The sequence below is a fragment of the Zonotrichia albicollis genome, chromosome 5, assembly GCF_047830755.1.
Source record: "Zonotrichia albicollis isolate bZonAlb1 chromosome 5, bZonAlb1.hap1, whole genome shotgun sequence".
NCBI lineage: Eukaryota > Metazoa > Chordata > Aves > Passeriformes > Passerellidae > Zonotrichia > Zonotrichia albicollis.
In genome coordinates, this window is record NC_133823.1 from 1175421 (window position 1) to 1203036 (window position 27616).

General features: G+C 42.6%; 1 protein-coding gene across 9 annotated transcripts in view; it reads left to right on the top strand.

Moving 5' to 3' along the window:
- Positions 1-27616, top strand: part of CTBP1 (C-terminal binding protein 1) — a 233459-nt gene that overhangs the window by 166674 nt on the left and 39169 nt on the right. For 2 of the 9 annotated variants that reach the window (XM_074540494.1, XM_074540492.1), the window contains exon 2: positions 25726-25942. The exons of 4 other annotated variants lie outside the window; for them this stretch is intronic. In XM_074540494.1, the coding sequence (XP_074396595.1) occupies positions 25936-25942 (7 nt within the window). In that variant the 5' untranslated portion in view covers positions 25726-25935. Of the gene's footprint in view, positions 1-669; positions 919-24264; positions 24331-25725; positions 25943-27616 lie in introns of those variants that run through there. 3 more of the 9 variants (XM_074540491.1, XM_074540493.1, XM_074540489.1) reach the window with 3 other exon arrangements.

The window sequence follows — 27616 nt, forward strand, 5'->3', positions numbered from 1 at the left end:
ATCGTGGGTGCTGCAGGAGGCACTGACCGTCACTGAGAGCAAAAATACAGCGCTATGGCTTGATTTGTTTTCATTCCTGTTAGTTCGTGAGGGAAGAGCCTTAGCCAGATCACAAATACAGCGAAACACCAGAAGTGCTGATGTTTGTGATGGCAAGAGCGGGCAGAAAGTGATGGGCAGAAGTTCCACCTGAACGTGCGGGGAACTTCTTTGCTTTCAGTGATTGCACACGGAATACATTGTCCGGAGAGGGTGTGGAGTCTCCTTCCCCGGAGATCTTCCAGACCCGTCTGGACTCAATCCTGAGTCGTGCGCTCGGGGAAAACCTTGTTTGAGCGGGGAGGTAGGATCCCGTGACCCGCTGTGGTCTCTTACAAAATGACCCATTCCGTGACTGTGTGAACGCAGCCGGCGTTAACTTTGCCGAAGTTTGAACAGAACAAAACAAAACAAAGCAGTGGCGACATCGCGTCCCAGGGCAGGTCCCGGTTTCGCTGCGCGCGGCCGAGCCAGGCTCGCCCGCCCCGCTGTCTCGTTCGTCTCGGCGCCCGCCTAGAACCAGGAGATCGAGCCTGGGGGGCGCGGCGGCGGCGGCGGCGGCAGCGGCCGCTCCCCCCCACGCCCCCCCTCCGCCCCACCCCGCCCCTCCCTCCCTCCCGCGGGGGCGGGCGGGCGCGCGTGCGCGCGGCGGCGGCGGGGACGCGCCCGGCGGCGGGGGCGCGCACCGAGGCGCCGCTCAGTTCGGGGGCGCCCACGGAGCGGCCGCCATATGCCGCGGCTGCCGCGGCGGCTCCGAGCGGCGCTGCCCCCCGGCATCCTCCTCGTCCTCACCGTCCTCCTCCTCCCCGCGGCGGGCGCGGACGGAGCGCGGCGCCTCCATGGGAAGTTCGCACCTCCTGAACAAGGGCTTGCCTCTAGGTAACCATCCGGCCTGCTCGCCGCGGTGCGGGGCGGGCGGGGAGCGGGGCGGAGGGGGGGACACACACGAGCGGCCGCCGCCGCCACCGCCGCGCTTTGTGTGCCCGTCACCGCCGCTCCGGGCCCCGCCGCGGGCTGCTGGGCGGCCGCAGCGCCGGCGCAACTTTGCCCGGTGGCTGCTTTTTGAGGTTGGGTGAAAACATAAAGGGAAATAAAAACCAGAGGCGGAGGGGCGGGGGTGCGAGTCGTCCCGAAGTACCGAACTGAAAGGGCGCTGAAGCGGCGCCCCGGAGGGCTCTGGGGTGCTGGGTCTGCCGGGCAGCTTTGGGGTGTTGGGTTCCCCACGGGAGCCTGGGGGTATTCAGTTCCCCAGGGCAGCTTTGGGGTGCTGGGGCTGCCAGCGGAGCTTTGGGGTGTTGGGTTCCCCCGTCTGTCGCTCGTGGGGTGAGCGGTGCCGGCTCCGAGCTGCGGGAAAGCTGGGCCGGTGTTTGGATAAACAGGAAGTTTAAAAGCGGCGTTTTATTGCTGTAAAAAAGTGCTTGAGGCCTGCCTGGTGGGATGGTTTTGGCAGAGCTGCGGACGGGTTGTGTGGCAGAGGTAAGGCTCTTCACCCTAAATCTCAATTTCTCTGTTTCTTCCTTTCCCTTACTTTTATTTTTTTTTTAAAGCATGTGTTTATGGTGTTGTTTTTAAGGTAACATGAATAATGTGCGCAGGGTGATGCCTCCAGAATTGCCGGGCATAAATTGTCATGTTAATCTGGAGGTGATTTTTTTTTTCTTGCCCCCAGACATAAGGAGACAGAATGTCGATTCTGTTTATAAACATTATCATTTTGTAAGCAAATGTTACCAAAAGAAGGCTACAAAGCACAGAATCAGCCTGTTTACAGTGTAGATATGAGTCAGACTGCTATGCTGCTTTGTTTTCCTCTAAAAATTAAATTCAAAAGTCAGGATTTAAGTCATAGAACCGAGCTGGACAGAATAATGGTAGAAAATGTTGTTAGCAGTGCTGTTTTTTTTTTTTTTAAATTTCCCCTGTTGTAAGTTAAATTGATCAATTTCACAGTGTTTTAGTACAAATTCACATATTTCAGTAAGTGTTGTCCTTATGAGGAGGACTGTTTGCTTTTAGGCCACATTAGAGCAACTAAAGATAATCATCCCTTTAGCCTCATTGAGAATAATGAGGCCTAATAAACTGAAGTGAGTGTGTACTTTCTTTTCCAGTAAATTAAAATTAACTGTCATATTTGTGATGTGTGTACGTGTTTCAAGAGCATTGCACTGATTCCTCCTCCAGGGTCTTAAAACATGTAAATATTCTTACTTAGTATTCGAGCCCCTTGGCAAATAGCCTGGTGCCCTTATTAAAATATTTTAAATCTCATTATTCTGTCCCACTAGGACGGGAGCAAGAAAATATTAAGAAAAATAAGGCATTCTTTAATAATTTTATATTGAGTTTGCATTAATACTTTGAAAATCTCTTTCTTTTGTAATAAAAAAGGGTTAAAAAGCTGAGTATAAATTAGACTGCCAGCAGAAAGATAATTGTCCAGTGCATCTCTTTGTTCTGTGCTCTTATCTGTTTTATCTATTTTTAGCTGTGCGTTGGTGAAGCAGGCGTGTAAAATTAGCAGCCCAAACTGCTAACTTTAGTGCCTTTTGTAATGTTGCTCTTTATTGACCCCCAAAGGCAGCAGGATTTCAATATTGGAATTCCTTAATGTTTGACAGATAGCATCCTCTTCAGTTTATTATTATGTCAGCCCTCCCCAGAGTGAGGTAGTGACAGAATATTTTGCCCATTGGCAATTCATTGGAGTATTTCAAGCCACAAGGAAACAAACAGCCCTCTCTCTGCCCCCCACCTGCCTCTTTTCCAGCCTGGACAAGAACTGGGTGTTTATGAGGTGGCTGCAATTGATAAGCAGATAAGAGAAAGTGGGGGAGTTAAATTGTTCCCTCATTTTTGTCATTGTTTGTATAGAATAATACTTGGGATATTAATTTAGCTTCTCTGTGTTTGTTTGATGGCATTGAGGGGGTAAATTGATGCAGAGTCAGGGGTGTGTTCTCTGTCCCTCTGTAAACACCCCCCAAATAACAGAGATTCGGTGTTTCTCCATCAGGGAATGTGTTATTCCATTACTGAACTGGCAGATAAAATAGTAATAATCCCGAGATATGCTGTAGTCGTGCTCAGTAGAGAAGTTTAGTCAATGAAGCTGCTATTCTGAAATGAAACTCCTCCAGTCACCTTTGTGAATTTTGCATTAGAGTGTTGTCATACGTAGTTAAGGAGTAGCTGGAGCATGCAGCTCTGAGCACACAGTACACTACGTGTAGAAATGTAAATATTGTACATGCTGTGATACTCTGTCATCCCGTGGAGTTCTGGTAGCATGATAAAACAAATTCCAGGTGCCCTTATGCTTGTCAGCTTGGTTACCTCTTGCCTCGTCCTTCTGCATCATAAAGATAAAATAGTGTCTGCCCTTTGTGAGAAATGTGTGCTCCTTCAATTTATCAATCTCTCCGTTTCTGAGAGCCATTGTTTTATTTGCAGTGCAAACCGAGTGGGTTGCAGCTCTTAGCCAAAGTGTGATCCCAGAGATTGGGATTGGGCTGCACACTGTGAGTGCTATCGTGCACACACAGCAGTGCACTTGCCAGCCTTTTGAAACATAAAGTCAATCCCTCGTTATTAAATAGGAACATCTACTGCAGATCACTGGCTAGGCTGGGCCATCCCTGTTGGGGAGAAAACTGACATTCTCCCAGAGTATTTTGCATAGATACTGTAAATATGCAAAAAAAAAAGTTAAAAAGCCTATTTTACTAGAAAGCAGCTTGAACAGCAGTGAGTGTGTACAAAGGCATAGATTTTAATGTGTTTGTAGCAAAGATGCTGAAAAGCAACATGATCCTTAATTCTCTTATCTGAAATACAGCGGTATTTCACATAAGAGAATTAAAATTTGAAACGGTGCTGATGTTTTGGACTAAAAGTTCTTGTTGCCGTTTTGTTTTGACGCATGTCCCGTGCATTTGTAATTACTGTATTTGCTGAAGCTTATGCGGAGCGCTGGGCTGCCGGTGTGTGAGAGCTGCCTTTGAGAGCAGCAGTCAGGGCTTTGCCTCCCGAGGCAGCTGGAGCACTGATGAGGTGATACCCAGCATGTGTCAGGCTTTCACATCCCAGAGCCTCCTCTGAGGCTCCCTCACCTCCTGCCCCCATCAGTATTTATTTAGTGTCAGAGTAGGGATGAAGTTACACTTTTAATACATGTCCTAAAATTTAAGGTGTGGATAAAAGCTGTAGTACAGAGCCCTTTAGCCTTAGTTGCTCAGCTGCACGTGCTTTCTCACTCCAGACAGAAGCAATGGATTTACAGCTCAGGAAAACAAATCCCCAGCTGTAGTTTTGGGTCTCTTTCTCCCCTGTTGCCTCAAGAGCAAAGAGGATGATTCATTTTAGTCTATGAATTGATCAGGAGGAAAACATGCGTTGCAGATAAATCTAAAATTAACATTTCCTGCTGAAATGTAACCCTTTGCTCCCTCACCAGTGTTCCTGTGGGAGAGCTGGAGAAACTCAGCAGCGCTTCCAGTTGTGGTTTAGGGTCTCTGAGCTGTGACTGGGACAGGATCTTTTCCAGCCCAGGTTAGGAGCTGTGATCAGGACAGGATCTGTTCCAGTCCAGGTTAGGAGCTGTGATCAGGACAGGATCTTTTCCAGTTTAGGTTGGGAGCTGTGATCAGGACAGGATCTTTTCCAATCCAGGTTAGGAGCTGTGGTTAGGACAGGATCTTTTCCAGTCCAGGTTGGGAGCTGTGACTGGGACAGGATCTTTTCCAGTCCAGGTTAGGAGCTGTGATCAGGACAGGATCTTTTCCAATCCAGGTTAGGAGCTGTGGTTAGGACAGGATCTTTTCCAGTCCAGGTTAGGAGCTGTGATCAGGACAGGATCTTTGCCAGTCCAGGTTAGGAGCTGTGATCAGGACAGGATCTTTGCCAGTCCAGGTTGGGAGCTGTGATCAGGACAGGATCTTTTCCAGTCCAGGTTAGAAGCTGTGTCTGGGACAGGATCCTGTTCCAGTCCAGGTTAGGAGCTGTGATCAGGACAGGATCTTTCCCAGTGCACAGCAGTCCTCAGCCCATCTCCCCAAATGATTAACATGATCAGGAGTGTTTTGGGAATCTGGCAGCATCTGAGTGTTGGCTGTGTGAAACTGGTGTGTGGCCTTGTGTGGTGGTGCTGTGAGCAGGGGAGATGGAGTAGGAATCCCAAATCATTCATGACACAAAAAAGGTGCTGAGAGTCCCCAGATTAGACTTGGTTTTGGTGCCTTTGGTGTTCAGCTTTGGTTTGGTGGTTGAAGCGGGCAGAAACTTCAGATGGTTTTTGAACATGACCCAGACTCTCTGGTTCCTCGAGGAACAGAGACAGTCCCTGGGCTCCTGTCATTTGTGCCACCCAGTAGCTGCAGTCTGTGGTGTGTCAGGATGGGAGGGTCTGCTCTGCACACCCCAGCCCTGCCCTCAGGCTCTGCCTGCTGCAAACAGCCCGGGGGTGCCGGCCTGCCTTAACCTGGGTCTTTACCCTATGGGTGCTCCAGCAGTAATGAAATAATAATTTAAAAAAAAGTAATCACAAGGTAAAATAAACGCCAAATTTAAAAAAAAATTGCTCAAAAAAACCTTTCCTGAAAAACATCTGTGCCGTAGATGAATAGGTTAATTGTTTTTTGATGTGCAGCAAAAAAGTGTTTGTGTTTGCTATAGCAGAATGAGAAATTAATTTTTGAGGAAGATTATCAATTAGCTTGTTCTCTCTTCTGGAATATTTTTGTCACTTCATTTCAAACATATCATGTTTCCTATATTATTATTCTATTTACTAATTATCCAGTTTGTTTCTAATCAACATAATTGAAAATTGACATGGTTTGATTTTTTTTTTCTTTGAATTAAATGTAGCTAATACAATAGCATGTTTCATGCTGGTATTTATTTTGGATGACTTTTGCTTATCCTTGCGTTTTCATCTTTTTTTTAATACCTGCATTTTTCAAGGGGCTTTCAGAGGAACTTCTTTGCAGTATACCTTCCAGGGTAGTCAGCCAGAAGGGATCCTATGCAGAAAGCAAAAAAAGCTGGCCCTAGGGACTGGGGACAATTGTTCAGCTAATTCTCTGATTCTGAAGTTGAGGTATTAATAGAAAGCTTTCATTTCTGTTGCATATGAAGCCTTTGTTGTTTCAGTATTAAAGCAGGAGGCAATGTGATTATATAATTTTGCTTTATGTGAGGTATTTCAAGGCATGTTTTAATAGTTGTATTTACAGGTCAGTGGATGTCCCTTATCGTGCCTAAACCACCCTTGAGCGAGGTGTGTCACCAGCAGCAAAGTTACATAAGTCTGCAGTGCAAGTTGTTCATGCTTTCTGCCTGTGTGCCAGAGCTCCCCACGTTACCCCTCCTCTCCTTTTGCTCTATTTAGGGGAGCTCTGATGCCAACTCACACAAAAAAAAAAAAAAAGGAAGGAAGCAGGGAAACATTTCTTACTTGACTTGAGTCACAGTTCCAGATTGCTGTGTGCAGTCCAGCTCTGTATTGTTGGATGTGCTCTAATGGTCTTCCTGAACAGCACCGGTGTTTTAGACAGATTCCATCTTCTGCTGTGGGACACGGGCACACCCTGTGATGGGAGGGGTGGGAGTTGTGTCCTGCAGGATGTGCTGAAAGCTCTAATAGCAATGAGTTCTCACACTGCCGTGCAGAACATGACAAGGGCACAACTTGTGCTGCCTTTCAGAGCAGGCGTTGCTTTGGCTCCTTCTGTGCTTGGCTCACGTGGGGCCTCCTGAGACAAGGAGTGTGTGCACTGGGGAAGGCACCGTGGGCAGCCCAGGGTTGTGCACATGTACCTGAATGTGTCTGGGCTTGTGCAGAAGGGACTAGGCCTTACCCACGGCTTGTTGGACAGTCAGGGCAGGGTCTGACCACAGCAGGTAGTGATTTAGGAACACTGAGCTCTTGGGGCAGCACAGGAGAGCTGTCCTGCTTTCGGTTTTGCCTCTGGGAGCTGGGCTCGCTGCTGTTGCTGCTGCCATGTGGCAGATTGTTCTTCTCTCCCACCCTCCAAACACGATCAATAGGAAAATGAGCCCGTGCCTGCCATGTGATGGCAGCAGGAGTGGCAAGTGGGAGTCTCTGAGGCTGTCCCTGCTGCATTCCCACCAAGCTGGGTTCTGTCCCTGCTGCATTGGGTTCTATCCCTGCTGCATTGGGTTCTGTCCCTGCTGCATTCCCACCGTGCTGGGTTCTGTCCCTGCTGCATTGGGTTCTGTCCCTGCTGCATTGGGTTCTGTCCCTGCTGCATTGGGTTCTGTCCCTGCTGCATTCCCACCAGGCTGGGTTCTGTCCCTGCTGCATTCCCACCGAGCTGGGTTCTGTCCCTGCTGCATTGGGTTCTGTCCCTGCTGCATTGGGTTCTGTCCCTGCTGCATTCTCACCGAGCCGGGTTCTGTCCCTGCTGCATTGGGTTCTGTCCCTGCTGCATTCCCACCAGGCTGGGTTCTGTCCTTGCTGCATTGGGTTCTGTCCCTGCTGCATTCCCACCAGGCTGGGTTCTCTCCTCTGGCACTCCTCTGCCCACCGTGTCCTGGCCAGGCAGGGAATGGCCCGGGGCCTGTCCTGCAGCCAGGCAGGGAATGGCCGGGGGCTGTCCTGCAGCCAGGCAGGGAATGGCCGGGGGCTGTCCTGCAGCGTGCTCAGACAGTGCCCTGGCCAGGCAGAGCTCAGAAAAGAGCCAGGAGAGAAGCAGCACTGCAGGGGATTTTCATCATCTGCTGCTACACATAGATCTTTTCACTCTGCAAAATGTCATCATAGCACTTGGGTGAGTCAGAAGTTGGGAGAATGAGCCAGAAAGGAGCTGTACCAGGATGTGTGTGCTCTCCATTGGATTGGGCTGATGTGCAGGAGGGTTTGTAGGAAGAGAGAACTGCCCCAGGCAGCTCTTAGTCAGCCTTACAGTCAGCAAGAGGTGCTGCTGGGGGCTGACAGACGGTGATGACTGTGCCATTGATGCAGATCCCTGTGCCTTTAATTTATGATTGCAAAGTTTCCATCGGCTTCTGTGGTATTTTTACCTGAATATGGATTCTCAGAATTAGCCTTCTATTTTAAGCCAAACAGTCCAAAACTGATGTTGCTTTTTGCATATTTGCAGCACTCTCAATCCTGCAAGGAAAATGTATGGCTTAGCAGAAACGGTGGTGTGGAGCAGTTCATCAGAATTCCCAGATGAGTCAAATTTCATTAGATGGTTGCAGCCAGTTTGTCTCTTGCTGAGTGCGTAGCTTCAGTCTTTGCAGAGTCATGCAGGACAAAAGTGTTCAGCAGAGATAACCACAAGCCGGTCTCCAAACTCTTAAACTGATGCTTAAATATTTTTTCACTTTAATGTGTTGTACCAGATATGTTAAACTGTTTATTTTCAACCGGGTAATGAGCGTTTTCACATTTGTGGTCTACCAACCATCTTAATGTGTGTCTGGTGCTTCAGTGAGCAGCATTAATGTGTATCACAGCCTTTCTCATGTCGTTGATTTTCCCATTCATATAATCAGGGTTCCTGAGAAGTGATCTTGAGTAATTCAGTATTCTGTGTGTGTGTTCCCATGCTGACTGGAACTGGGCAGCTAATTCCATTTTAACACATTATTTTTTGACTAAGAAGGTCATTAAGGTGCTGATCAAAGCCAGTGCAGCATTTTAGGTTTCATTTTGTGTCCCCACCAAATTCTCTCCTGCATACTTTGTCTGCTTACTGTGTCTGCATACTGTCTATGCTGGTTGTTTTTTCTCAGCCTGTCCTGTGCCAGGATTATTGTCTTTCATTTCTGCTACCAGCAGAAAGTCTTGTCTTGTTCATTTTGGTTGGCTTGTGTTAGCTTTCAGGATCCTTTAAGATAAAAAGTATGCAATATCAATTTTTAATACCTCCATAAACTAGTTACTTGCACCTAAAGCACTTACTACCTTCACTCTCAATCAAGATTTGCAGTGAATACTGCAGTTTCTTTATCCCATGAATTCTGTCAAATTTTCATTATTTTTTTCAGCTCCTGTGAGACTCTCCAAGCTGATTTGAATTGTGTTGAATTCCCAGAGTTCTCAGTGTGGAACCTTCTCTTGTTACCCTAAAACTAAAGTGCCCTGCTTTAGATGAACTAAACTTCATCTGCCCTGCCTGATACCTGTGGTCAGCAGCTCAACCACCACAGCACTGCTCCTTTGTGAGCTTTAAACTCAGCACCACCAGGCAGCACATTTTTATTTTGCAGTTTTATGAACAGAAGCAGCGTCTAAAACGACCTTTTATCTGTGTAGAGCTCAATGTATTTTAGCCACGCCAGTCTAGATAAAAAGAATGTCTTGCATTTTTGAAAAGCTTGTGGGAGGAGGCCCACAATAGAGGCTCCATTGTGCTGTCAGTACTGAGCGTACAGGAAATCACAAATTAGCTATGACTATGAGAGTATTGCAGGGGAGTTTGAAGTTTACTTCATTCCTATAGTATTGTATGGTTTTGAAAGGTTTCACAGTACATTGCCTTTTGGGTCTGCTTATGTGTGTTGTTTGTATTTGGCAGACTTGTGTTCAAGGCTTTGTCTTACCATGTCTTTGTTTCATGTGTTTTGAATCCAGATGATTTTCCTTCTTACTGTAAATAGAGAGGTGTGCAAATATTCTTGGCATTTGTCTTGTGACCACCCTGCAGCCATCTAAAATTTAAAACCAGCATTGTGTATTCAGCAGTGAGAACCATCTCCTTAGAGAAAGAAACAGAAGAGGTTTTTAGTAGGAATTAGGAGAGCAGCAAGCTGCAGGCACAACTTTTCCTGTCTTAACAGATTTGGATCCTGCAGGACATGGAATTATTCAGCTGCTGGTGGGTATTGATGGGAGCTGGAGCAGGCTCACAGATCGACAGGATTCTGGCTGCATGCTGCCCACTCAGCCTGAGTTATTGCAGGATAACACTTCTGCCAAAGTGGCGTTCAAAGATTGGTTTGTTTCCTTACTTGCAGTTGAGGAACGAGTTCTGCCACTCAGTTGAAAGACTCAGGATTATGGGAACTCTCCAAAATCATGAGTCTGATTTTCTTAGTCCTCTGAATTAAGAAAGTACAAAAGACTGTCTTGCGTGGAGCCAGTAATTGAGAACTTGAAGTACTGTGAATATTGCAGTTTTTCATTGATTTTCATAACTTTGCTACCATCTTCCATCTGAAGTGTTTTTAAGTCTGTTAGATTCTGTTAGTGATTTTTCTGAGCTTTGTGGCTTTGCTTAAAAAAAAATTTAAAAAATATGTTAACAAATACAGAAATACAAACTATTATCTTATACCCACAGTCAGAGAAAAAAAAGCTTCCAGGAAATTGAAAATTAAATTTGGGTTTTTTTGCTGTTCTGGGGATATTCTTTCATAGAAATGATGAATATTCTGAAGTATTTACACAATTCCAGCAGCTATTGAAGTGCCCTAAAGATTTATTGGTGGAAGGGGATTTTTCTTTTTTGTTCAGGAAAAAATGATGTCAAAATCATCTACTTCTCTCTCAGAGTTTCAAAGAGAATTAATAAGAATTAGTTCTCATTTTAGAAGACTAATTCTAAAAAGAATATTAAACAGTGGTTGTTTTTATAAATAGTAAATAACCTCACCTGTTACAACTAAGATGTGTTTGATCACAGGAGTGCATAGTGAAAGGAGTGAATAAGCCATATAATACCTGGGAAACAGCTTGCATTTACTTAAGAATGATTTTAAATCGAGTTAGTTAAGGCAGTGCAAGCCTGTTTGAACTCTTTTTTAAGTAAGTAAAGTGGGACTGAGTGTACTAAGCTTATTTCACATTTGCATTGAGATATTTAGGAATCAGGAAAACCAAATTACTTTGTACTTTGCAATGACATTGTTAGACATGTGTGTTCTAGTTTTGAAGCACACTTGAGCATAAATACAGCTGCTTTGTGTGGGATTTGTGCCTCTATAAAAGGCATCACTGAAGGACCTGTGTTAGGAATTTCATGTCCTACATGAGAACTGAATCACTTTCCTGAAGTTTTTGTTTGTTTGGGGTCGCTTTTGGTTGTTTTTTTGATTTTTGTTTGTTTCTCTTTTTTTGTTGTTGTTGTTGTTGTAAAAGAAGTTAAGAAGTTTCTGGTTACTAAAAATCTTAGTTGACTACTGAAGTCAAATGTAGGTACTGACTTTCAGGGCAAATGTGGTCTAATTATTGCCAGGGCAATTGGAAGAGAAAGGGGAGCAGAGATGGCAGTGGTGGCAGATGTCCCAAGCTGCTGTGGAATGTTCCAGATGCTCATGGTGGTTCTGTCACATTTGTGAGAAGCCTCAGAAGTGACCTGGGATAATTCACTTGATTTTTCTGTGCCCCATCCCACCCTGCATCCTGTGCATGCAAATGGTGAGCTTACCTGGGAAAGCGCTCTGGGATCTGTTGGAAATGGCACCACATTAGAGTAGGATTCTTTACTTAATGATGCTCTTGAGGAGATGCTTGGTCAATCTTTTTGTGTTTTGTTTTACCACACAGAAGTAGTTTGGGAGGCAGTGAGCTTTCATTTGTGAGCTGGCTTAAGGTAAATGCACTTATTAAAAACACAACCTGTGGCTTGACTGAACACAATGCTGTGCAAAACACTCCACTGTGACTGAAGGGCCTGCTTTCTCCAAATTAAAAATGTCATTTCCACCATTAAAGCTCTTCCTCTTCAAAGAGCAAAAACCCCTCCTGTAAATTTGAATGGGGAAGTTGTGTTTTGCCAATTAGCTTGACAGGACACTCATGCAAATGAACCAGCAGAGTTCTGGTGAGTGAGGAGGCTGCAGCTCCATGTGGTGGGCACTGGAACATGGGGATGGTGTGTACCCTGGGTACCCTTGCTCCTGCTGGGGTGCCAAGCAGAGACATGATTGGGAGCTATTTTTACTCACCAGTTGAACTTTGGAAGAGAAGAAGTAAGGGATAATTTCTTTCAGTTTGAGTTTGCACATTGTACCACTTATTAAAAACTTCAAGATGACTGTGAAGTAAAGACAGCTACTTGAAGTGCCAGATGGAAAAGAGCAAGAAACATGCCTTCTGTTTAAAACAGAAAGGGGATTTTTGCTCATTTTTTGTTGGGGTCTTGTCAAGTCCAGAGTTACTGTGCTTTGGTTCTCTGCAGTTCCATTTAATACTTTACACCTACAATGATAAGGTTTGGACTGGATAGTGGGAAACATTTCTTCACAGAAAAGGTTGTCAAGCATTTAAACAAGTGGTGGAGGCACTGTCCCTGGAGATGCTTAACAGACCTGTAGATGTGGCACTTGGGACATTGTTCAGTGCTGTGTCAGGTTGCACTTCATGATCTTGGAGGTATTTTCCAGTCTAAATGATTCTTCTATGTTGCAGTTTCTGTCGTGGTTCCCATGCAGATATGAGCTGCATAGCAAGGTGCATTTATCTCTCTTTACCTGTACGACAGAATGCAGGGTTCAGACAGCTACTGGTCACACATTGCCAGCTCAGCTTCACAGCATCAGGCTGCATTCCTGAAATTGGGATGGCACTTTTTTTAGTTCCTGCTCTCATTGTCTGGCAAGTGCTCTTATGGACATTGCAAACATTTCTGCTATTCTAGAAATGTACCTGCTTTCAGCAAAGCTGCTGTGGTTTGAGTAATGCAGTGCTGGCTGTTTGATTTGGCTCTGAGACCCCTCAATTCCTTCTTTTGCACAGCAGTCCATCATCTTACTACGACCATTTTATATGGATTTAGTTCAAGGCCTATGTTAGCTTATACATAACTTGGAATAATTGTAAAATGTGAAAAATGTCAAGTATTTTTCAGTTGACTAAAATTTTAAAAGGGTGTTTTTTCTGCCAGCATCTGGAAGTTAGCCAGGTAAAAGCTAACATTCCCACAATACCTTTTCTGTGGGATAATGGGCAAGTTCAGGGCAGCATTCTTTCTTTCAGTTATATAAACAGACAGTGCTGGCCAAGGCTAAGAAGTGCTGCCGAACATGAAATTGTTGCTGGTTGCCCTTCCAGTTGTTGCTGTTGAAAATGATTTATTTTTTTCTTTATTTCATTATTGTTCATCTCTTCATATTTAAATAACATGGAGTCTTCTGCTCTGTTGCCTTTTAAGATCTCGCTCAAGGCAGTGCTGTGTGAGAAATCCATGCACTCTGTGGATGATTTCATCCATGCTAGTGAAACGATGTCATCAGTATAAAACTGACTTTCAGAAGGCTCCAAAAAATAGAAAGGTGTTTGTAGAACAGAAGAGATTCTTTGACAATAGATAAAAAGAGGTGAAGGTGTGAGAAGCTGAAGTGACCTTTCATCTTGCTCAGCTTTGTCACTCCTAGTCCTTCCAAAACATAGCAGGAGTTAATTGTGAGGGCAGCGTGGAGCTCGAGTGCAGGTACTGTCAGCAGCCCCAGCACAGGCCGCTTTCAGCTGCTGCTGCTGTTTTGTGACTTCTGTAACAGTGCACATTGATTGGGATTTATTAAAATACATTTCTCCCTGTTGGAATTCGTATCTTTGTACTTCAGGAGTTCCTGAAGAGTTGGCAGGCCACAAAGGTAATTGTGATGTACATGACTTAACATATGGAGTTTAATCACTTGGGAAAGTCAGTGTCTTGGGCCTGTGTGTAGATTTTTCTTTTTATTATTTTTTTCTATAAGGATCCCACACAGGAATTTACTATATAAGCCTAAAAGCAGTAGTTTTAGGCGTTATACATGTTTATACATGAAGCAAGGTGCAGAAATCCTGGCCCCTCCACACAGCTGAATTGTCATTTTTCAGCTTGTACAAGAGCAGCAGAAATGCAGTCAGTGGGCTATGGCCAGCCTTAGGGAAAGTTTGGAGAAATTTAGTGAGACCTAAAAAATTTCAGGGATGCCGAATGCTTGCTGTATAGTTTTCTGAGCTGTGATGGGAGCATGGGTTTTATTAAAAAAAATCTTGGTGACTTAAAAACTTTTCAGCTTAGATCTTTTCTACTAGAATAGATATACTTACTGCCCTTAAAGGGCAAAGCTTTTCCTAGAAAAATCAATGCCTGTTTAAAAGGGCAGCAAGCAACACACGTCTAAAAATTCAGTTCTTAGTAAATTCTGAACAGACAGAAGAAGAAAGTCTGTGAAACCCTTAATCTTTCATGCTATCTGGATAGGCTGGAACGTGGCTGTATAATTATTTTCTTTCATCCACTGATGTCATTGAAGTCCCTATGCAGACTGAGGCTCGTAAATGAAGCTAAAGTTCATTTTCTGTGAACTTGCATTTTTCCATGCAGTGTTTAGGCCCATTGTCATGTAACAACCCCTGTGTTCGCAGAAATATGAAGTCAGTTGGGTGGATACAAGCACTTGTAATTTTCTATTCTCTACTTATGCAGAAGGCGACAAAACAGTAAAATTCAAATGGACTGAAATGCATTAGTGGTGGTTTTTCCAACTCCCAGTTCTGCAACCATAATTTTTATCTGTTTTAAACCTCTAATGACTTTTAATATGTTTTTAAGTGCTAAATAGGAAGAAAAGCACTGTTGCCTGATAAAATAAAGATGTACTTAGAAACAGCAATTTATTGTCCTGCCTTCAGTTTGTATTCATTTAGAACACAGGGTTTATGGACCTTTTAGTTGGGGTTATTTATTTCTTGAGGTTTAAAGAACATATACTCAAAGAGCTGGTTTTATTGAATGTAAATGTCAGTATCTTGGAGCTGGTTATATTTAGATCAGCAGCATTTTTGTCAATTCAGTATTTCTAAGTTTCCTTGCTTAAATTTTAAGTAGAAATTGGCATGTGTGGGCTGTATATCCCATGATTTTATTGATGAACTTTATGAACTTCTTGTTTGGTGTAATACTGTTGGTGGTAGCGCAGTTTTATCAGCTGTGAAGCTGAATTTTGCTCATACACATGGAAAAATGTAATTACATCAGATAAATACACACACATGGCCGTGTGAGCCGGTGTGTGCAGATCCATATCTGCTCATTTCTCACCATTTTGCAATGAACGCTCAGGTAGCAGCAGCCCTGCTGGCTGATTGCAGGACCCCAGCTCTGGCACTGAGGTGCAAAGCGAGGCCTCAAGGACAAAAAATAAAATCCTAATGAAAGATGGGCGCTGAAAGGAGCTTGGTGCTTTCATAAGAATTGTACAAATGTTCCCTCCTTCTTAATAGAAGTGTTCTGGATCCTGTTTTTCTTCACTAGAGACTGACAGCTTTTACAAGTATTGTAATGATGAAGTGCCATTAGCTGCACACCATTCATGTCTTAAATTGCAATTTAATTGTTGTGTTCTTTGCTATTCTTGTCAAATAGTTGGGTATGGTCAGAATCTTGATTTCCAGCACTTCTCCTTGCTCTTTATTTTCTTGTTTTGTAGGTTATTCATTTTTTTGTTGAATTATATGTCTTTCTGTTATCAGTTGGCATGGAAACAGGGCTCCTTTATAGGCCAGTTGCTTTTAGCATTAATTTGCAGGTACTTGTTTTTGAATGTGAAAATGGAAACTATTTATGTTCCTCATATTCCCCATCATTAATACATGCATGCTTTCCAATGCAATGTAAATTATCTTGCCTTCTGTCTTACAGGGAAAAATGTGCTCTTAAAGGAAGAAAAAAAAATACTGCATCATGTGCACTGTGTTAGACTGTACTTCATATAAGGGTTTTTATATGTCAAACTTGGCAGAATCAGTGAGACAAAGACTAACACCCAAACTTAGTTTAAGCTCAGAAAGTACCCAACACTTAATAAGACAAAATGACACCACCTAATTTTCATTTTGTTAATGTATTTATTGACATTGGTCTTTATTTTTTTATTATTATTGGCAGAGTTTCCTGTTTGCTTTAAGAGTTCACTGCATTTCACTAGGAAAAAAGTTAAGCAATTTGCTTTGATCAGGACTGACAAAAGTAAGGGAATAATTTCATTAATATTTTGTGATTTTAGTCAGTGGAGTTTGAAGTTCCTGAAATACCTCGATACTGGCAAAAGTCACATTCTGGGGCTCTTTTATAGTTATTGCAGCCCTATTCGTGTGCTGTGATGGTGTCCTGCAGCAGCTGCTGCTTGGAGAAAACCAGCTCTGTCACACATACTCACAGAGAGTGGTTAGGCTGTTAGTGTTTGCTCACATTTCCAGAGATTTGGAGCTGTCTAAATAAGTACTCTTCTAACTATTGGGAACTGCCTAATTTCAGATCTGCTGCAAGCAGTTGCAGAATTTCTGTTTCCAGTGTAGTTGCTTTCAAGTTCTTTAGGATGAGATTTGATCTCATTCCTACCAGCTTCAGACCTTTGTCGGAAGAGCTTTGTACAGACTGGATATGCAGAATAAAAATAAGATTTGAATTCATGCACTTTGGCTCATTCTTCTCCATCCTGTTCCAGGCTTCAGACACTTTGTTTCACTAACCATTTATTAGGGAGTGTGCAAAACAAATAAATTCAATTGGTACTGTTCATAACTCCATTCTACATGTTTAATAAACAGTCAGTTCATCTGGCCTGTTTGGGTGTAGTCCTGAACTGCTTTTGCTTTATTCTGTGAGTTAAAGTACGCACTGTTCCATTTCAAAGCCATAAGTCTGTGCAGCTTTTAACAAATTTCAGTTGAAGCACTACAGACCTGCAGGTTAGAAGTATTTTGTTCATGCCACTTGTCCTATCTTACAAGTGTCATGGCATTACTCAGCAACCACATTGTTCATTCCCTCTGGACAGTATAAAAAATACCACTGTAAAACAAAGCCTACCAATCCCTCTAGGTGCAATCCCCTTATTTTTGCATTTCATATTTTCTTTAGATAACTTTGGTGGAAAAGAAAGATTTAGATTCATGCCAAACCCTTCTACCAAAACTGTTCTTGCAGTTACTTGCCAGTGGTTTTCTTGGAGTTGGGTACAGCAGATGAAGGATTTTCATTCGCTTCATCCCTGTTCTGAATTGTAATGGTTCTGGCGTAGATTGAACTCTTCTTTCATATTCTTCCTGGAACCAAACTTTCAGTGACCAGCACAGCCTCTTACACATTCTTCATTCTTTAACCAGATGTTGAGTGTGGCTGGTGTCCCTTCTCAAATTCATCTATCCAGAGCTGGGTAGACTACTCACTGAAATCCCATATGGTGGAAAGTTCTTCCACATTCTGCTGTGGGTCCTGTCAGACCTCACAGAGAATTAAGCTACTAGTTATGTTGTCCTTTAAATATTTTTAACATAAAAGTTTCATTATCTTTATGGGAACCATTTAACATAAGCTTTAAGGGATGTATAGCTCTGATTAAATTGAGGATTCTATCTCAGCCTGAGGGTCACATTTCACAATGCATTGTGATGGTGTAGCCTTCATGAGGAAGTAAGGCTAATTCATTATTCAAAAAACAAAGAGCACAGGTGGAGTTTCTTCTTAAAGCATTAACTTCATTGACCAGCACCTGTTTGATCACTGGTTGAGTGTACCTTCCTTTAATCTGGTTTATAGTGCAGAGGAAATAAATGACTCTCACCTGGGCTACTCATGGATGTACAATTTTCATCACAAAGAGTTATTTTTCACATTTCATTTGTTATTCTCAGCACTTGTTTTTCATCTTCCTTTTGTAACTGAGTTGACAGTCCCAACCCAGAGGAACAGAATGAATTAAAAGATTGATGAAAATGTTTTAAAAGCTACAGTTTGTTCTGAAATAATTGTTGTGCTGTCAAAATACCTGCTAAGCAAAAGGAGCATGGCTGTAACCAAAGTTAGGGAGCAGAAGTAGTAAGTGCTGGTTTTTTACTTTTGCAGTGATTTAGCTGCACAAATTTGGTTTGCTTTATATCCAGAAAATAGGGAAAATAACGTGTTATGAATACCTGTTACTCTGCATCAATCCCAAGTTCAAGGATTCGAGCTTCGTGTTCTTCTGTGATGTTCTGGAAAACAGTCATAATGGTTTCTTGGTTTCTGGGAGTTATCTGATAGCTGTTGTATTGCACTGAGTAAGCTCTCAGCTGTCATTTTCTCCCAGTTTTTCAGAAATCACAGTCAGTAGGCAGCAGTTAAACTCGTTTTCCAGCATCTTTCCCTATGCCTTGTCCACTTTCTGAGCAACCAGATGAGTTTCCTGTTTACTTTGCATGAACTCAGTGATGATTATCTTTGATAAAATTCAAAGTAATGTGTTTCCTGTTGGCTTGCAGAAATAGCGTTCCTGCAGCCTTTCAGCATGCTGCTGTTTATCCTGCTACTGCCATCCCTCCTGTTTCTGGTTTCAAAAACCTAGAAAAATCAGAGTAAGCTTTCTTATTTTGGGATTTTTTGTCTACATCCGATCGAATGGAACCCAGACCAATTTAATTGCTTCTCCAACTGTTGTCAGTCTGTATTTTGTTTCAGAAGAGGTCCATTTTTTATAATTGCCTGTTTCTCACCGAGTGTGTCCCTGCAGAAGTCTGGGCGAGGGGGAGATGGCATTTGTGTGACGCACAGATGTGCCGTGGGCACGTTTTGGAAATGTCTCTGCCTGCACATTGGCGGCCACACGAGCTGCAGCGAGTTTGTTTTTGTGCTAAACCACACAGGCTAGAATCAAACTATCAACTGTCATGTTCGCTGTATTGACAGAGAAATGTGGTGGTGAATGCATTTTCCAAAATACAAGTGCTTGATCACACCAAAAATCCAGAGTCAGAGAGAGAACGTGGCCAGAGATCCATGTCGAGAGTGATGAGTGCCCTTTCGCCTTAGCATTCCCTAACTCTTAATAATGGATTCAGTAATTCCTTTTATAATCCTTCCCCTGTTACTGATGGTTTTTAGCACTGGTAAATGTTTTATGCAATTTACGGAGACAGAACATGATTTGTGCCCTGAAAAATTTATTATTATCTGCAAAGCATTTTAGTGCATGTGAGTGGACCCTTTTCAAGTTGAAAATGGTTAAACTGCAGAGACTAAAAGAAACTATAAGCCCTAGTAAAAAAAATGCAAATATAGGTCATTTTTAACCACTTCTGACTTTTCACCATCAGAAAGATCTTTAAATGTTCAAAAACCTTCCCTAAAGCCCTTCAGTATGTGGTATGTGTGGGAAGAAATATTTTGCTTCTCTCATCAAGTCATGGAAATAGCTCCCAATTTGAACTGTTTTTCTGTGCAGCTTTAACTGTGATGTTGAGACCAGAGCCTTTGTAATTGAAACTCAGATTTGTACTTAAAGAACAGCTCGGTAGAACAGCTCTCTTACATCATTGCTTTGGTTATATTATGATTAAATGTAACATGATCACATAAACCCGGCTTTTGCCTTAAACTGCCTGTTTTATTTGGCACTTGGACTGTTGTTACTGGCTGGTTCTCAGTGAGCTTGTCATTTTTTATACATCCTGTTTGCTTACCTTCAAAATGAGTATCTTTTCAGAAAAAGCTATTTATTTAACTTTGATTATTTAAGCCGCAGAGGACCCTGGATGGGAGGTGCACGATTTTGATTTCACTATAGTCCAAATTTTCTCAGTTTTACTGCTACACTGTTCTGTAGTTTGTAATCATCATCAGCCATTTTCATAATATTGGCAGAGAACAGCAGAGGTCAGGGGCTGTGGGAGGAACCAGAAAGGGAGAGAAAAAAGCTTTAAGGAGCCCTTTGCAAAGGTTCAGTGTTTGTCAGAGTTGCTTTGGTTTTCAGAAGAACATAATGGAGTGTAACTGGAGGGATTTTATTATCCCTATTTACCAGAATCCTTACTACTGTGTTGAATTGTCCTGTTTTAAATATGCTCATTTTAGCAGTCTGGACTATGTATTTGTGTGTATATATATATGTATTTTTGTTTTTTAAAGTTTTTACCTGTCTGCCTTAAAGTTTCCAGCTTTCCTCCCTTCTCCCATCCCTAAACAAGTCACAGTATTTTTTGTTGTTGTGGTTGTTGTTTCACTGTAAAGATTGCTGACACACAGCATCATGATGTTCAGCTGAGAGGATAATGTATCACATTTGATGCTTTCCCAAAATAAAAAAAAAAAAGTAAAGGAGTTACAAAGAACTTGGCCAGTGTTCAATATGTAAAACATTTCCATACTGTTATTTTTAGTGTCATCTGAGCGTGTTCTCCTGACCTTAAGAAAGAAATAAACCTTGTGAAAATGATTTGGTTATCCAAGGCCCCACACTTGCTTATCTTCAGACTTTTTGATAAGGAAAATAAGGAGTGTCTCAGGTAATAGTTTAACGTTCTTGGGTCAAAGTACAGTTGTGCTGTTGGACAAATTGCTTTTGGTGTTTGGGATCAGAATAAAGGAAGCCTTTGATGTTGGCTCCACTTGGATTATTTGGTTTCTTTCTCAGAGACAGACTCCTGTACAGCATCTAAAATATGAGAAAAGCACAGAGAGCATGGCCATTAATACAGGCTACATTCAGAAATTTTATGTTGTAATAAATTCTTGGCAGTGTCTTTAAAACATAATGTGAAATTAATACTCTGAAAGCAGTTGTAATGACAAAGCTAAAAAGTGGTGTTTTCTCTCAAAGAATATTTCCAGCTCAGGCAGTGCTGTAAAGCAAAACAAACAAAAACCCAAACCTGCTGGAATAAAATAACTTGCTAGAAGAGTTACATTATTGGGTGAGAGGAAAAAAATTCATTCTCTTCTTTTTTCCTTCATAGTTCAAATGCATATGTCATGGGCACATCAAGACTCGTTCCTTGAGGGAATTACATTTTAAATTAACACTGTGTGGCTGTTGAACTTTTATCAAAACTAGCCCAGATGCTAGTTCTGATAACTTGATTTAAAATGGAAAGGCATGGTTGCATGCTGTCTATTGAGCACATGGCAGAGGAGTGAGGATGAGGGCCACTGATGCACTCCAGTGCAGCACAACCCTCCCTGCCAACCTGGTCTGGGGTTATTTATCCTCAGGACTGCTCTGAAAATCTCCAGGACCACTTCTTCCGTGGAAAGTGTTTCAGTAAGTCTTGGCATGGTCTGTATTGTTACTGGAAAGGCTCAGGGAGTTAATCATTCTGCTCCTGGTGCAATTGTTGAAACAGATTGTTTTTCCAGTTTCTGCCAGCAGGAATTTTCTGCCTTTTTTTTTTTTTAAGTCACACCCACCCACCAATAAAATTTATGATCTGAAATGTAAGCCCAGTTGTGTTTCAAAGCAGGCTTTGGGAGCTTGTTAGGGTGGGTTAGGCTCCAGCTGCCATAATCAGGCAGCCCCACGGTCACTGTGCAGGGGAAGGGGAAGGGGAGGTGTGTTCTGACACACACCCAGCATGTGGGGCTGTGTGGGGGTGTCTGCAGTGCAGGCTCAGCTCGTGCCTTCACCCCATCCAAAACTGGAGGCTGATGGCCATGGCTGTGGGCAGATGTGGCTGCTGAGAGTTACAGTTCTCCACTTTGTTGGGTCTGAATGTGCAGGTCCCATCCCCAGGTTCGCTGCAGTGATTCCTGTAAGTGACCAAGCAGATTGTTGTGGCTTTTGCCACAGTGTGTGTGCACTGTAAAACCTGTGGGCTAGCTAACAGGAGCTGGCAGCCTGAGCCAGCATTTCTCACAAGCTGAGATTGATGTGAGTGAACTCAGCTAGCACAGCTCCACTGTTGCCAATTTATTTATCCTCCCCCTTCTTTCACTTATTACTTAATAAAGCTGGAAATATTTGAAACAGATAAACACTCAGTGTGCACAGGCACTGAGATGTTGCACATCCAAGGAGAGCTCAGTCCTTGATGATGTTTTGCCTTTCTCTGGAGTTTGCTTTCATGTATCTGTTACTTCAAAACAGCACTGCTGCAACGCTGCTTTTTATGTGTGTTTTATTGCAGATACTTAGACTTTCTGTGTTTGGTACTTGATATAGTTGTTACTGAATATTGTCATTTGTTTTGCTTTTTAAATGATGGTGGGAAATTAAAACATTTTACCATAGTACATAGTGCTTGTTTATTTTACATTAAATAGGTGTGATTCATACTGTTTTCAGTCTTATTTTGAAAAGTATTAGTTAAGATTAGGCATATCTTTACAGCATACTCCAAATATGTAATTTGAGTAATTTTTTGACAGATGTGAAATCCTTCCAGTCTTCACACTGATGTTTGAAGTACATGTGTAATATAAAATGTTGCCAGATTATTTTGTTTCTCCTTAACAGAACATTATTTCTGATCAAAGGCTTTCAAGATGTGCCTTGTGGGATGTTTGGTTTTTTGTACCCTGACAGGCACTTAGGATTTTGTGTGCACACTGACAGATATTAGATAAATAAGAACAAAATTACTAGTTAAAAAAAAAAAAAACCAAACAAAAACCACTGGTTAGGGATCACTATCAAAAACCACAGCTAAACCCCATGTCCTCATGACTGTCAGAATAATACCCTGAGAATGGTGAGCTTACCTGCAGTGTGAGTATGGAACAGGAGTGAGGAATCATCATTCGGGTTCTATAGCAGCAGGGAAATGCAGAATGTTCTGAACAGAAGTCATTGGCTGTTTAGTTTTGATTGTACCAAAAGGGCAAATCAAGCAAGAGAGCTGTCTCACATCCTGTGTGCTGGGGTGATTGCCTGGTGCCAGGCAGTGAAATACTGGAGTGAAATGTGCAGAGATGCACCCATGGATGGGCTGTGATTGCAGTGCTGGTGTTGGTGACATTCGGTGGCAGGAGGGAGCTGGGAGTGTCTGCCCAGCTCTGGGTGCTTTTCACCCTCGCAGTTAACGGGAGGGTGCAGCTGGGTGTGGCTGCTCCGCTCATCACTGCCTCAGCACAGCACAGGAAACCACTTGGGTTTTTCTTGGTCTCTGCAAATTGAAAAGAAAAGAAGGAAGATGACTTGTTCAGGTCAATAAAAAGCATAGATAGCAGCAGAATTCCTCCACTGTGTGCTTCCAGTAGTGCCAGTGTGCTCAGCATGAACCCCAGGGGCTGCACACCAGCTGTCAGTGCAGCTTCTGCTCACCTGGCTCTTGCGTGTGCGCTGTGAAGTCCATCTTGTACTTTCAAAAGCAGTTTGGGATTGTTCCTCTCCATTTTAATGTGCCTTGCAGGTTCCTAAATTCTTAAGAAATACACTTAGAAGTATTACATGAGAGGAGAAAAGAAGGAAATTAAATTTATTCTGCTGCATAATTCAGTCTTCTGAGGGTGGCTGTCACTGTTTTGTCCCTTGTTGTGTTCTTTATTTTAAAGTATTCTCCCCTGTGCCTCCCTCCAATCCTGCATCCCAAATCATAGGAAATTGCATCCTGCTCATCTTGAAGGCACCAGCAAAAAGTGTTGGCTCAGATTCTGGTGGAATCATGAAATTTTTGTGTTGCATATTCAGCATCTAAATATGCTGAATATCACAATACTGAAGGATGATAAATGTTCTTTTTTTTTTTCTTGCATCCTTTTCTCTGATCCTTGTACCCGAGTTGTATTTTAAACTCCTAATTGACTGCTCTTAGAGTTTTGCTATACCTTGAATCTCAATATCTTGAACTTGAGTTCATGGTGCACAAAACAATGAGCCTGCCAAAACAGTCCAAGATGTAAAAATGCATGATAGGTCAGAAACCTTAAAATATGGTTTTTAAGTATGGGGTTTCTGGGAATTTTAATGGTGCATATTGGCAAATGTAATTCATAACAGCTTCTGTGTTCATGTTATGAGGAGGATATTTTTTGTTTGTTTTGACAATTCATTCTTTCCTTGAATTAATATTAGCATTTATTTTTGAAAATAATGCAAATTTTTGTGAGGGTTTATGGTAAATAAGTGACAGCTCTCACTGAATTTACACCTAGGTAAGAATATAAAATAAAGGTAAATGCCAAAGGGGTTAGTCTCATTGTACATGTGCAAGACTATAAATTAGTTGAATGTCCAACCTGTCATTTTCAGGTCTTGTTTCAGTAAATATTGATGAGGTTTTTCAGTAGTTTGCATTTTGTAAAAAAAGTAAATCACTTTGATGTTTTACAATGTATAAAGGAAGTTTTTTACCACAAATTCTTTGAAAGGGAGGATATTGTCAAGGGATTTTTCTTCCTTATTTAATCTTTGCACTTGTAAGAATCCCCAGTGACAGGAAAGCTCTCTTGCCAGGCTGCTCTCCTCCATTTCATGTTCTTGTTGGTTTATGATTATAGGGTTATTGATAAGTGTTGTGCTTTTTGGCATTGATGTATTTTTCAGAAAAAAAGAGTTGAAGCATTTGTTTTGAAAAAAGAAAAACACATTTAAAGAATTACATGGACTTTGCAAACAGATTTAAAGAAATGAAAGGTAGGTCAAGTTTTGGGCCTACAAATCTGACAGTGTCCTTTACTTTTAACATGTGTGCCTCATGTGAGACACTCCTCACCCTAATGATGTCAAGTTAATCAGCAGTAGAAAAATGTGAAAATGACATTGTTATTAATTTTGATAGGTTTGCATTGTAGTACATTTTCTGATGTCAGTAGACCATGGCAGCCTACTTTGAGATCTCTGGTATTTGGGCAGAGTGATTGCTTCAGTTACTGTCAGTTTGTCCCATAAAAGGCTGTCTTTATGAAAAGTTTAAACACATTTTAACAGCCTGGATTCAGTCAGGGAGAGCTTTCTTGCCCTGCAGTCCTGAGTGTGCCGGTGGCATTGGCTTCTTGCCCTTGTTTGGTAGCACAGGCAATGCTTGAGGAGCAGGAGATGCTGGGTGGGTTTGGAGGGAGGAGGACACTGCCCTGCTTGGAAGGAAATACATCCTGTGCTGAGGTTGGGCTGGTCACCTTTGAGTGCCCCTGCTCTCAGAGGTGTGGAGGGGAAAGAATTCACAGCCCTTCCCCTCTTGTTTGTTGCAGAGCTGCAGGGTGAGCTCGTTAATGCCCTTGTTTCTGGGACCCACAGTCAGTTGTGCTCAAGGCTGGCCTCCTCTCAGGTTCTGCAGCTGAAAACTGGTTTTTCAATTCCCAGGTTTATTTCCATAAGAGCTGGACTAGAATAAGGTTTTGATGGGTTTTTTCCAGGCTGCAGCTGTGCAGAGGCACTGTGCTGTGAGCCACATGTGAATAGCTGCTGCCTGAGGGCAGCTGCTCTGGCTGTCTCTGCACCTTATACCTGGAATTAATTTAGAGAAAACCCAGCAGCCACTGGCACAGTAGCTGGTGCTGGGTAAGAGCTTCCCCACCAGATTTGTTCCACATGGGGGCAGGGCAGAGACCCCAGACTAACAGCTGGACTGGAGCTGTTGGGAGAGTGTTAGGTTTGTTCTTTAATACATTTAGATAACCTTAAGGGCCTGACTTACACCCAGCTAATCCATCAAGTTCAGAGTTAAGGCTTCTCACTCCATCTGTGGTACCCACCGGAGTGCTTGGCAGGGGGATTTTGGGGGTCCCACGCTGTCCCTGGATCCCTGCCCAGCCAGGCAAGGCCGTGGCCATGGCAGTGGTGCCCCCATGCAGGCAGGGGTATGTGCAGCACACCTGCTGTCCTGAGCAAGTGCAGTGTGTGTCAATGCTCCACTGCTGTCCCTGCAGTGTTCCTGCAGTGGCAGCACAGCAGGCGTGCTGGGAAGCCAGCAGCCACAGGGGGAAGGGTACAGATGCAGTGAGAAGCTTTAATTTTGAGTTTCCTGCCTTCTGTGAGCACGAGTCAGACCCTTAACGTTGTTTTAATGTATTGTTTGTGTTTAATTTTTAGTAAAAATTTGAACGCCATCCAGGCTGCAGAGGTTGCAGTGGATAAGAAGTATAAAAGCTTTGGTTCAAGATTACAGGAGGCTGCAAGAAAAATTAAAGACATGGAAATGAGGATGGAATGACAGGCTGCTATTTTGCCTCAGAATACTGAAGATTGTAAAGCATTGAGAAATCGAATTCATGATCCTGGAAATCAAGCTCAGATTAAGAAATGTCAGGTTGGTAGGGGTTCCTGAAAGTCTTGAGTTAGGATAAACTAAGATTGTTTTCCCATAACAAAGGTTATAGGATGTGGGGGTGGTGGTATAATTTGTGTTATCTGTGTAATGTGAAGTGCTATACCATAATACTTTTAAATAAGCCAGCTAAGTGAAATTATTTTTTAAATCAGTTTTACATTTGTCATGTTGAATGTCACTTCTGACCACTTTGCAGTTACTTCTCTCTGGCACAGAGCTGCATTATTCACTGTAAATGCAGGCATGGAAAACACTGCTCTTAAATCCACACTGCTCTTAAATCCACATTGCTCCTAAATCCACATTGCTTTCTGCTGCCTCTTCGAGGTCTCCTGGAAAGCCAGAGGCACAGTGCAGTGTGACATTCCCAGATAAAATCCAGGCAGAATGTATCCAAATGCTGGAAGAGGAACCTTTGTGTTCCAAAGGTTCTGATTTTCAGTGAATCCATGTCTTCCCAAATGAGACCTTTAAGTAGGAACTGCCACTGGGATGAAGTTCCTGGAAGTTAACTGAAGTGGGAATCAGTGCCTGCCCTTCAGGGGCAGGAGATTTGGGCACAAAGATTGTGCAACAGGAAGTCTGTGCTGAAGTTCAGAAAGGGTTTTAGCAAGCAAAGGTTTGTAGGGTTTTTGTGGTCAAGGTCACTGGATGTGTTTGAGTTCTGGGGATTCTTAACCAAGCCTTGAAATGTCTCAGGGGGGGTTTCTCCTTCTGGGGCTTTTCTGACTCAGTTCCTGTGCTCTGGGGCTTGCCCTGGCATTCCCCTTAGCGCCAGTGTTGCACAAGTACCTTGGTTCAAATCTCAGATATACTGGTGTGAGGGGAAAACCAGACCACACCTTCATGTGCTTTAGAGAAATCGTGATCTGAAAGGGCTCTGTGTAGTGCTGTAACATTTCATGATTTTTTGAGCTAGCCCTGGTCAGAAAAGTGTTTCTTTGAAGTGAGAGTTTTTAATGTCACCTACTTTCTAAAGTTTGGACTCTGTGCTCTGACAGAGGTGCTTTAGTTGTACCTCTGAGGGAATCACCTGTGCCATATTTTTCCTCATTCATCTGCAACAAATTTAGTATCGAAGTTCTTAGCTTTTAAAATTTTATTTTAGCTAGCATTCAGACTTGTTATTGAATTTCTGGCTTTGCTGTACTGACAGGATCATGACATTTCAGTTGTTGAGTAAGCACAGTCACTCTAAGCAAAATGAAGAGGTCTTGCAATGTCATTTTTGCATTTGTTTCTAGACATAAGTGCATTTTAATAATGCTGTTATATATACTGTTTTTTAAAAAATGTGAGCAAGTCTATAACATGCTTTATCCTAGGATTATTTAAGTATATTTAATGTGGAGTTTTGTAATTAAATCCCCATTAAAGGATAGAATTGTTCCATTAATACCTTAAGTATTTTTATGTTGTATATTCTAGTGTTTGTCTCCTGTACCCCATTACTGGTATGTAGTTTATTTACTAAAAATGTCCATATGAGGGTTATGTGGCCATTTTCGGTTCAAACAAGTATCAATAATAAGCTATCAGGCTGCACAGTTTTTAAAAATTATGTATTAATGTCTCCCATTTAGTTTTGGTGGCTCATTATTAGTGAAATAACATGTACCAGAAGCATTTCTAAGCTCACCTATCATAGCACAG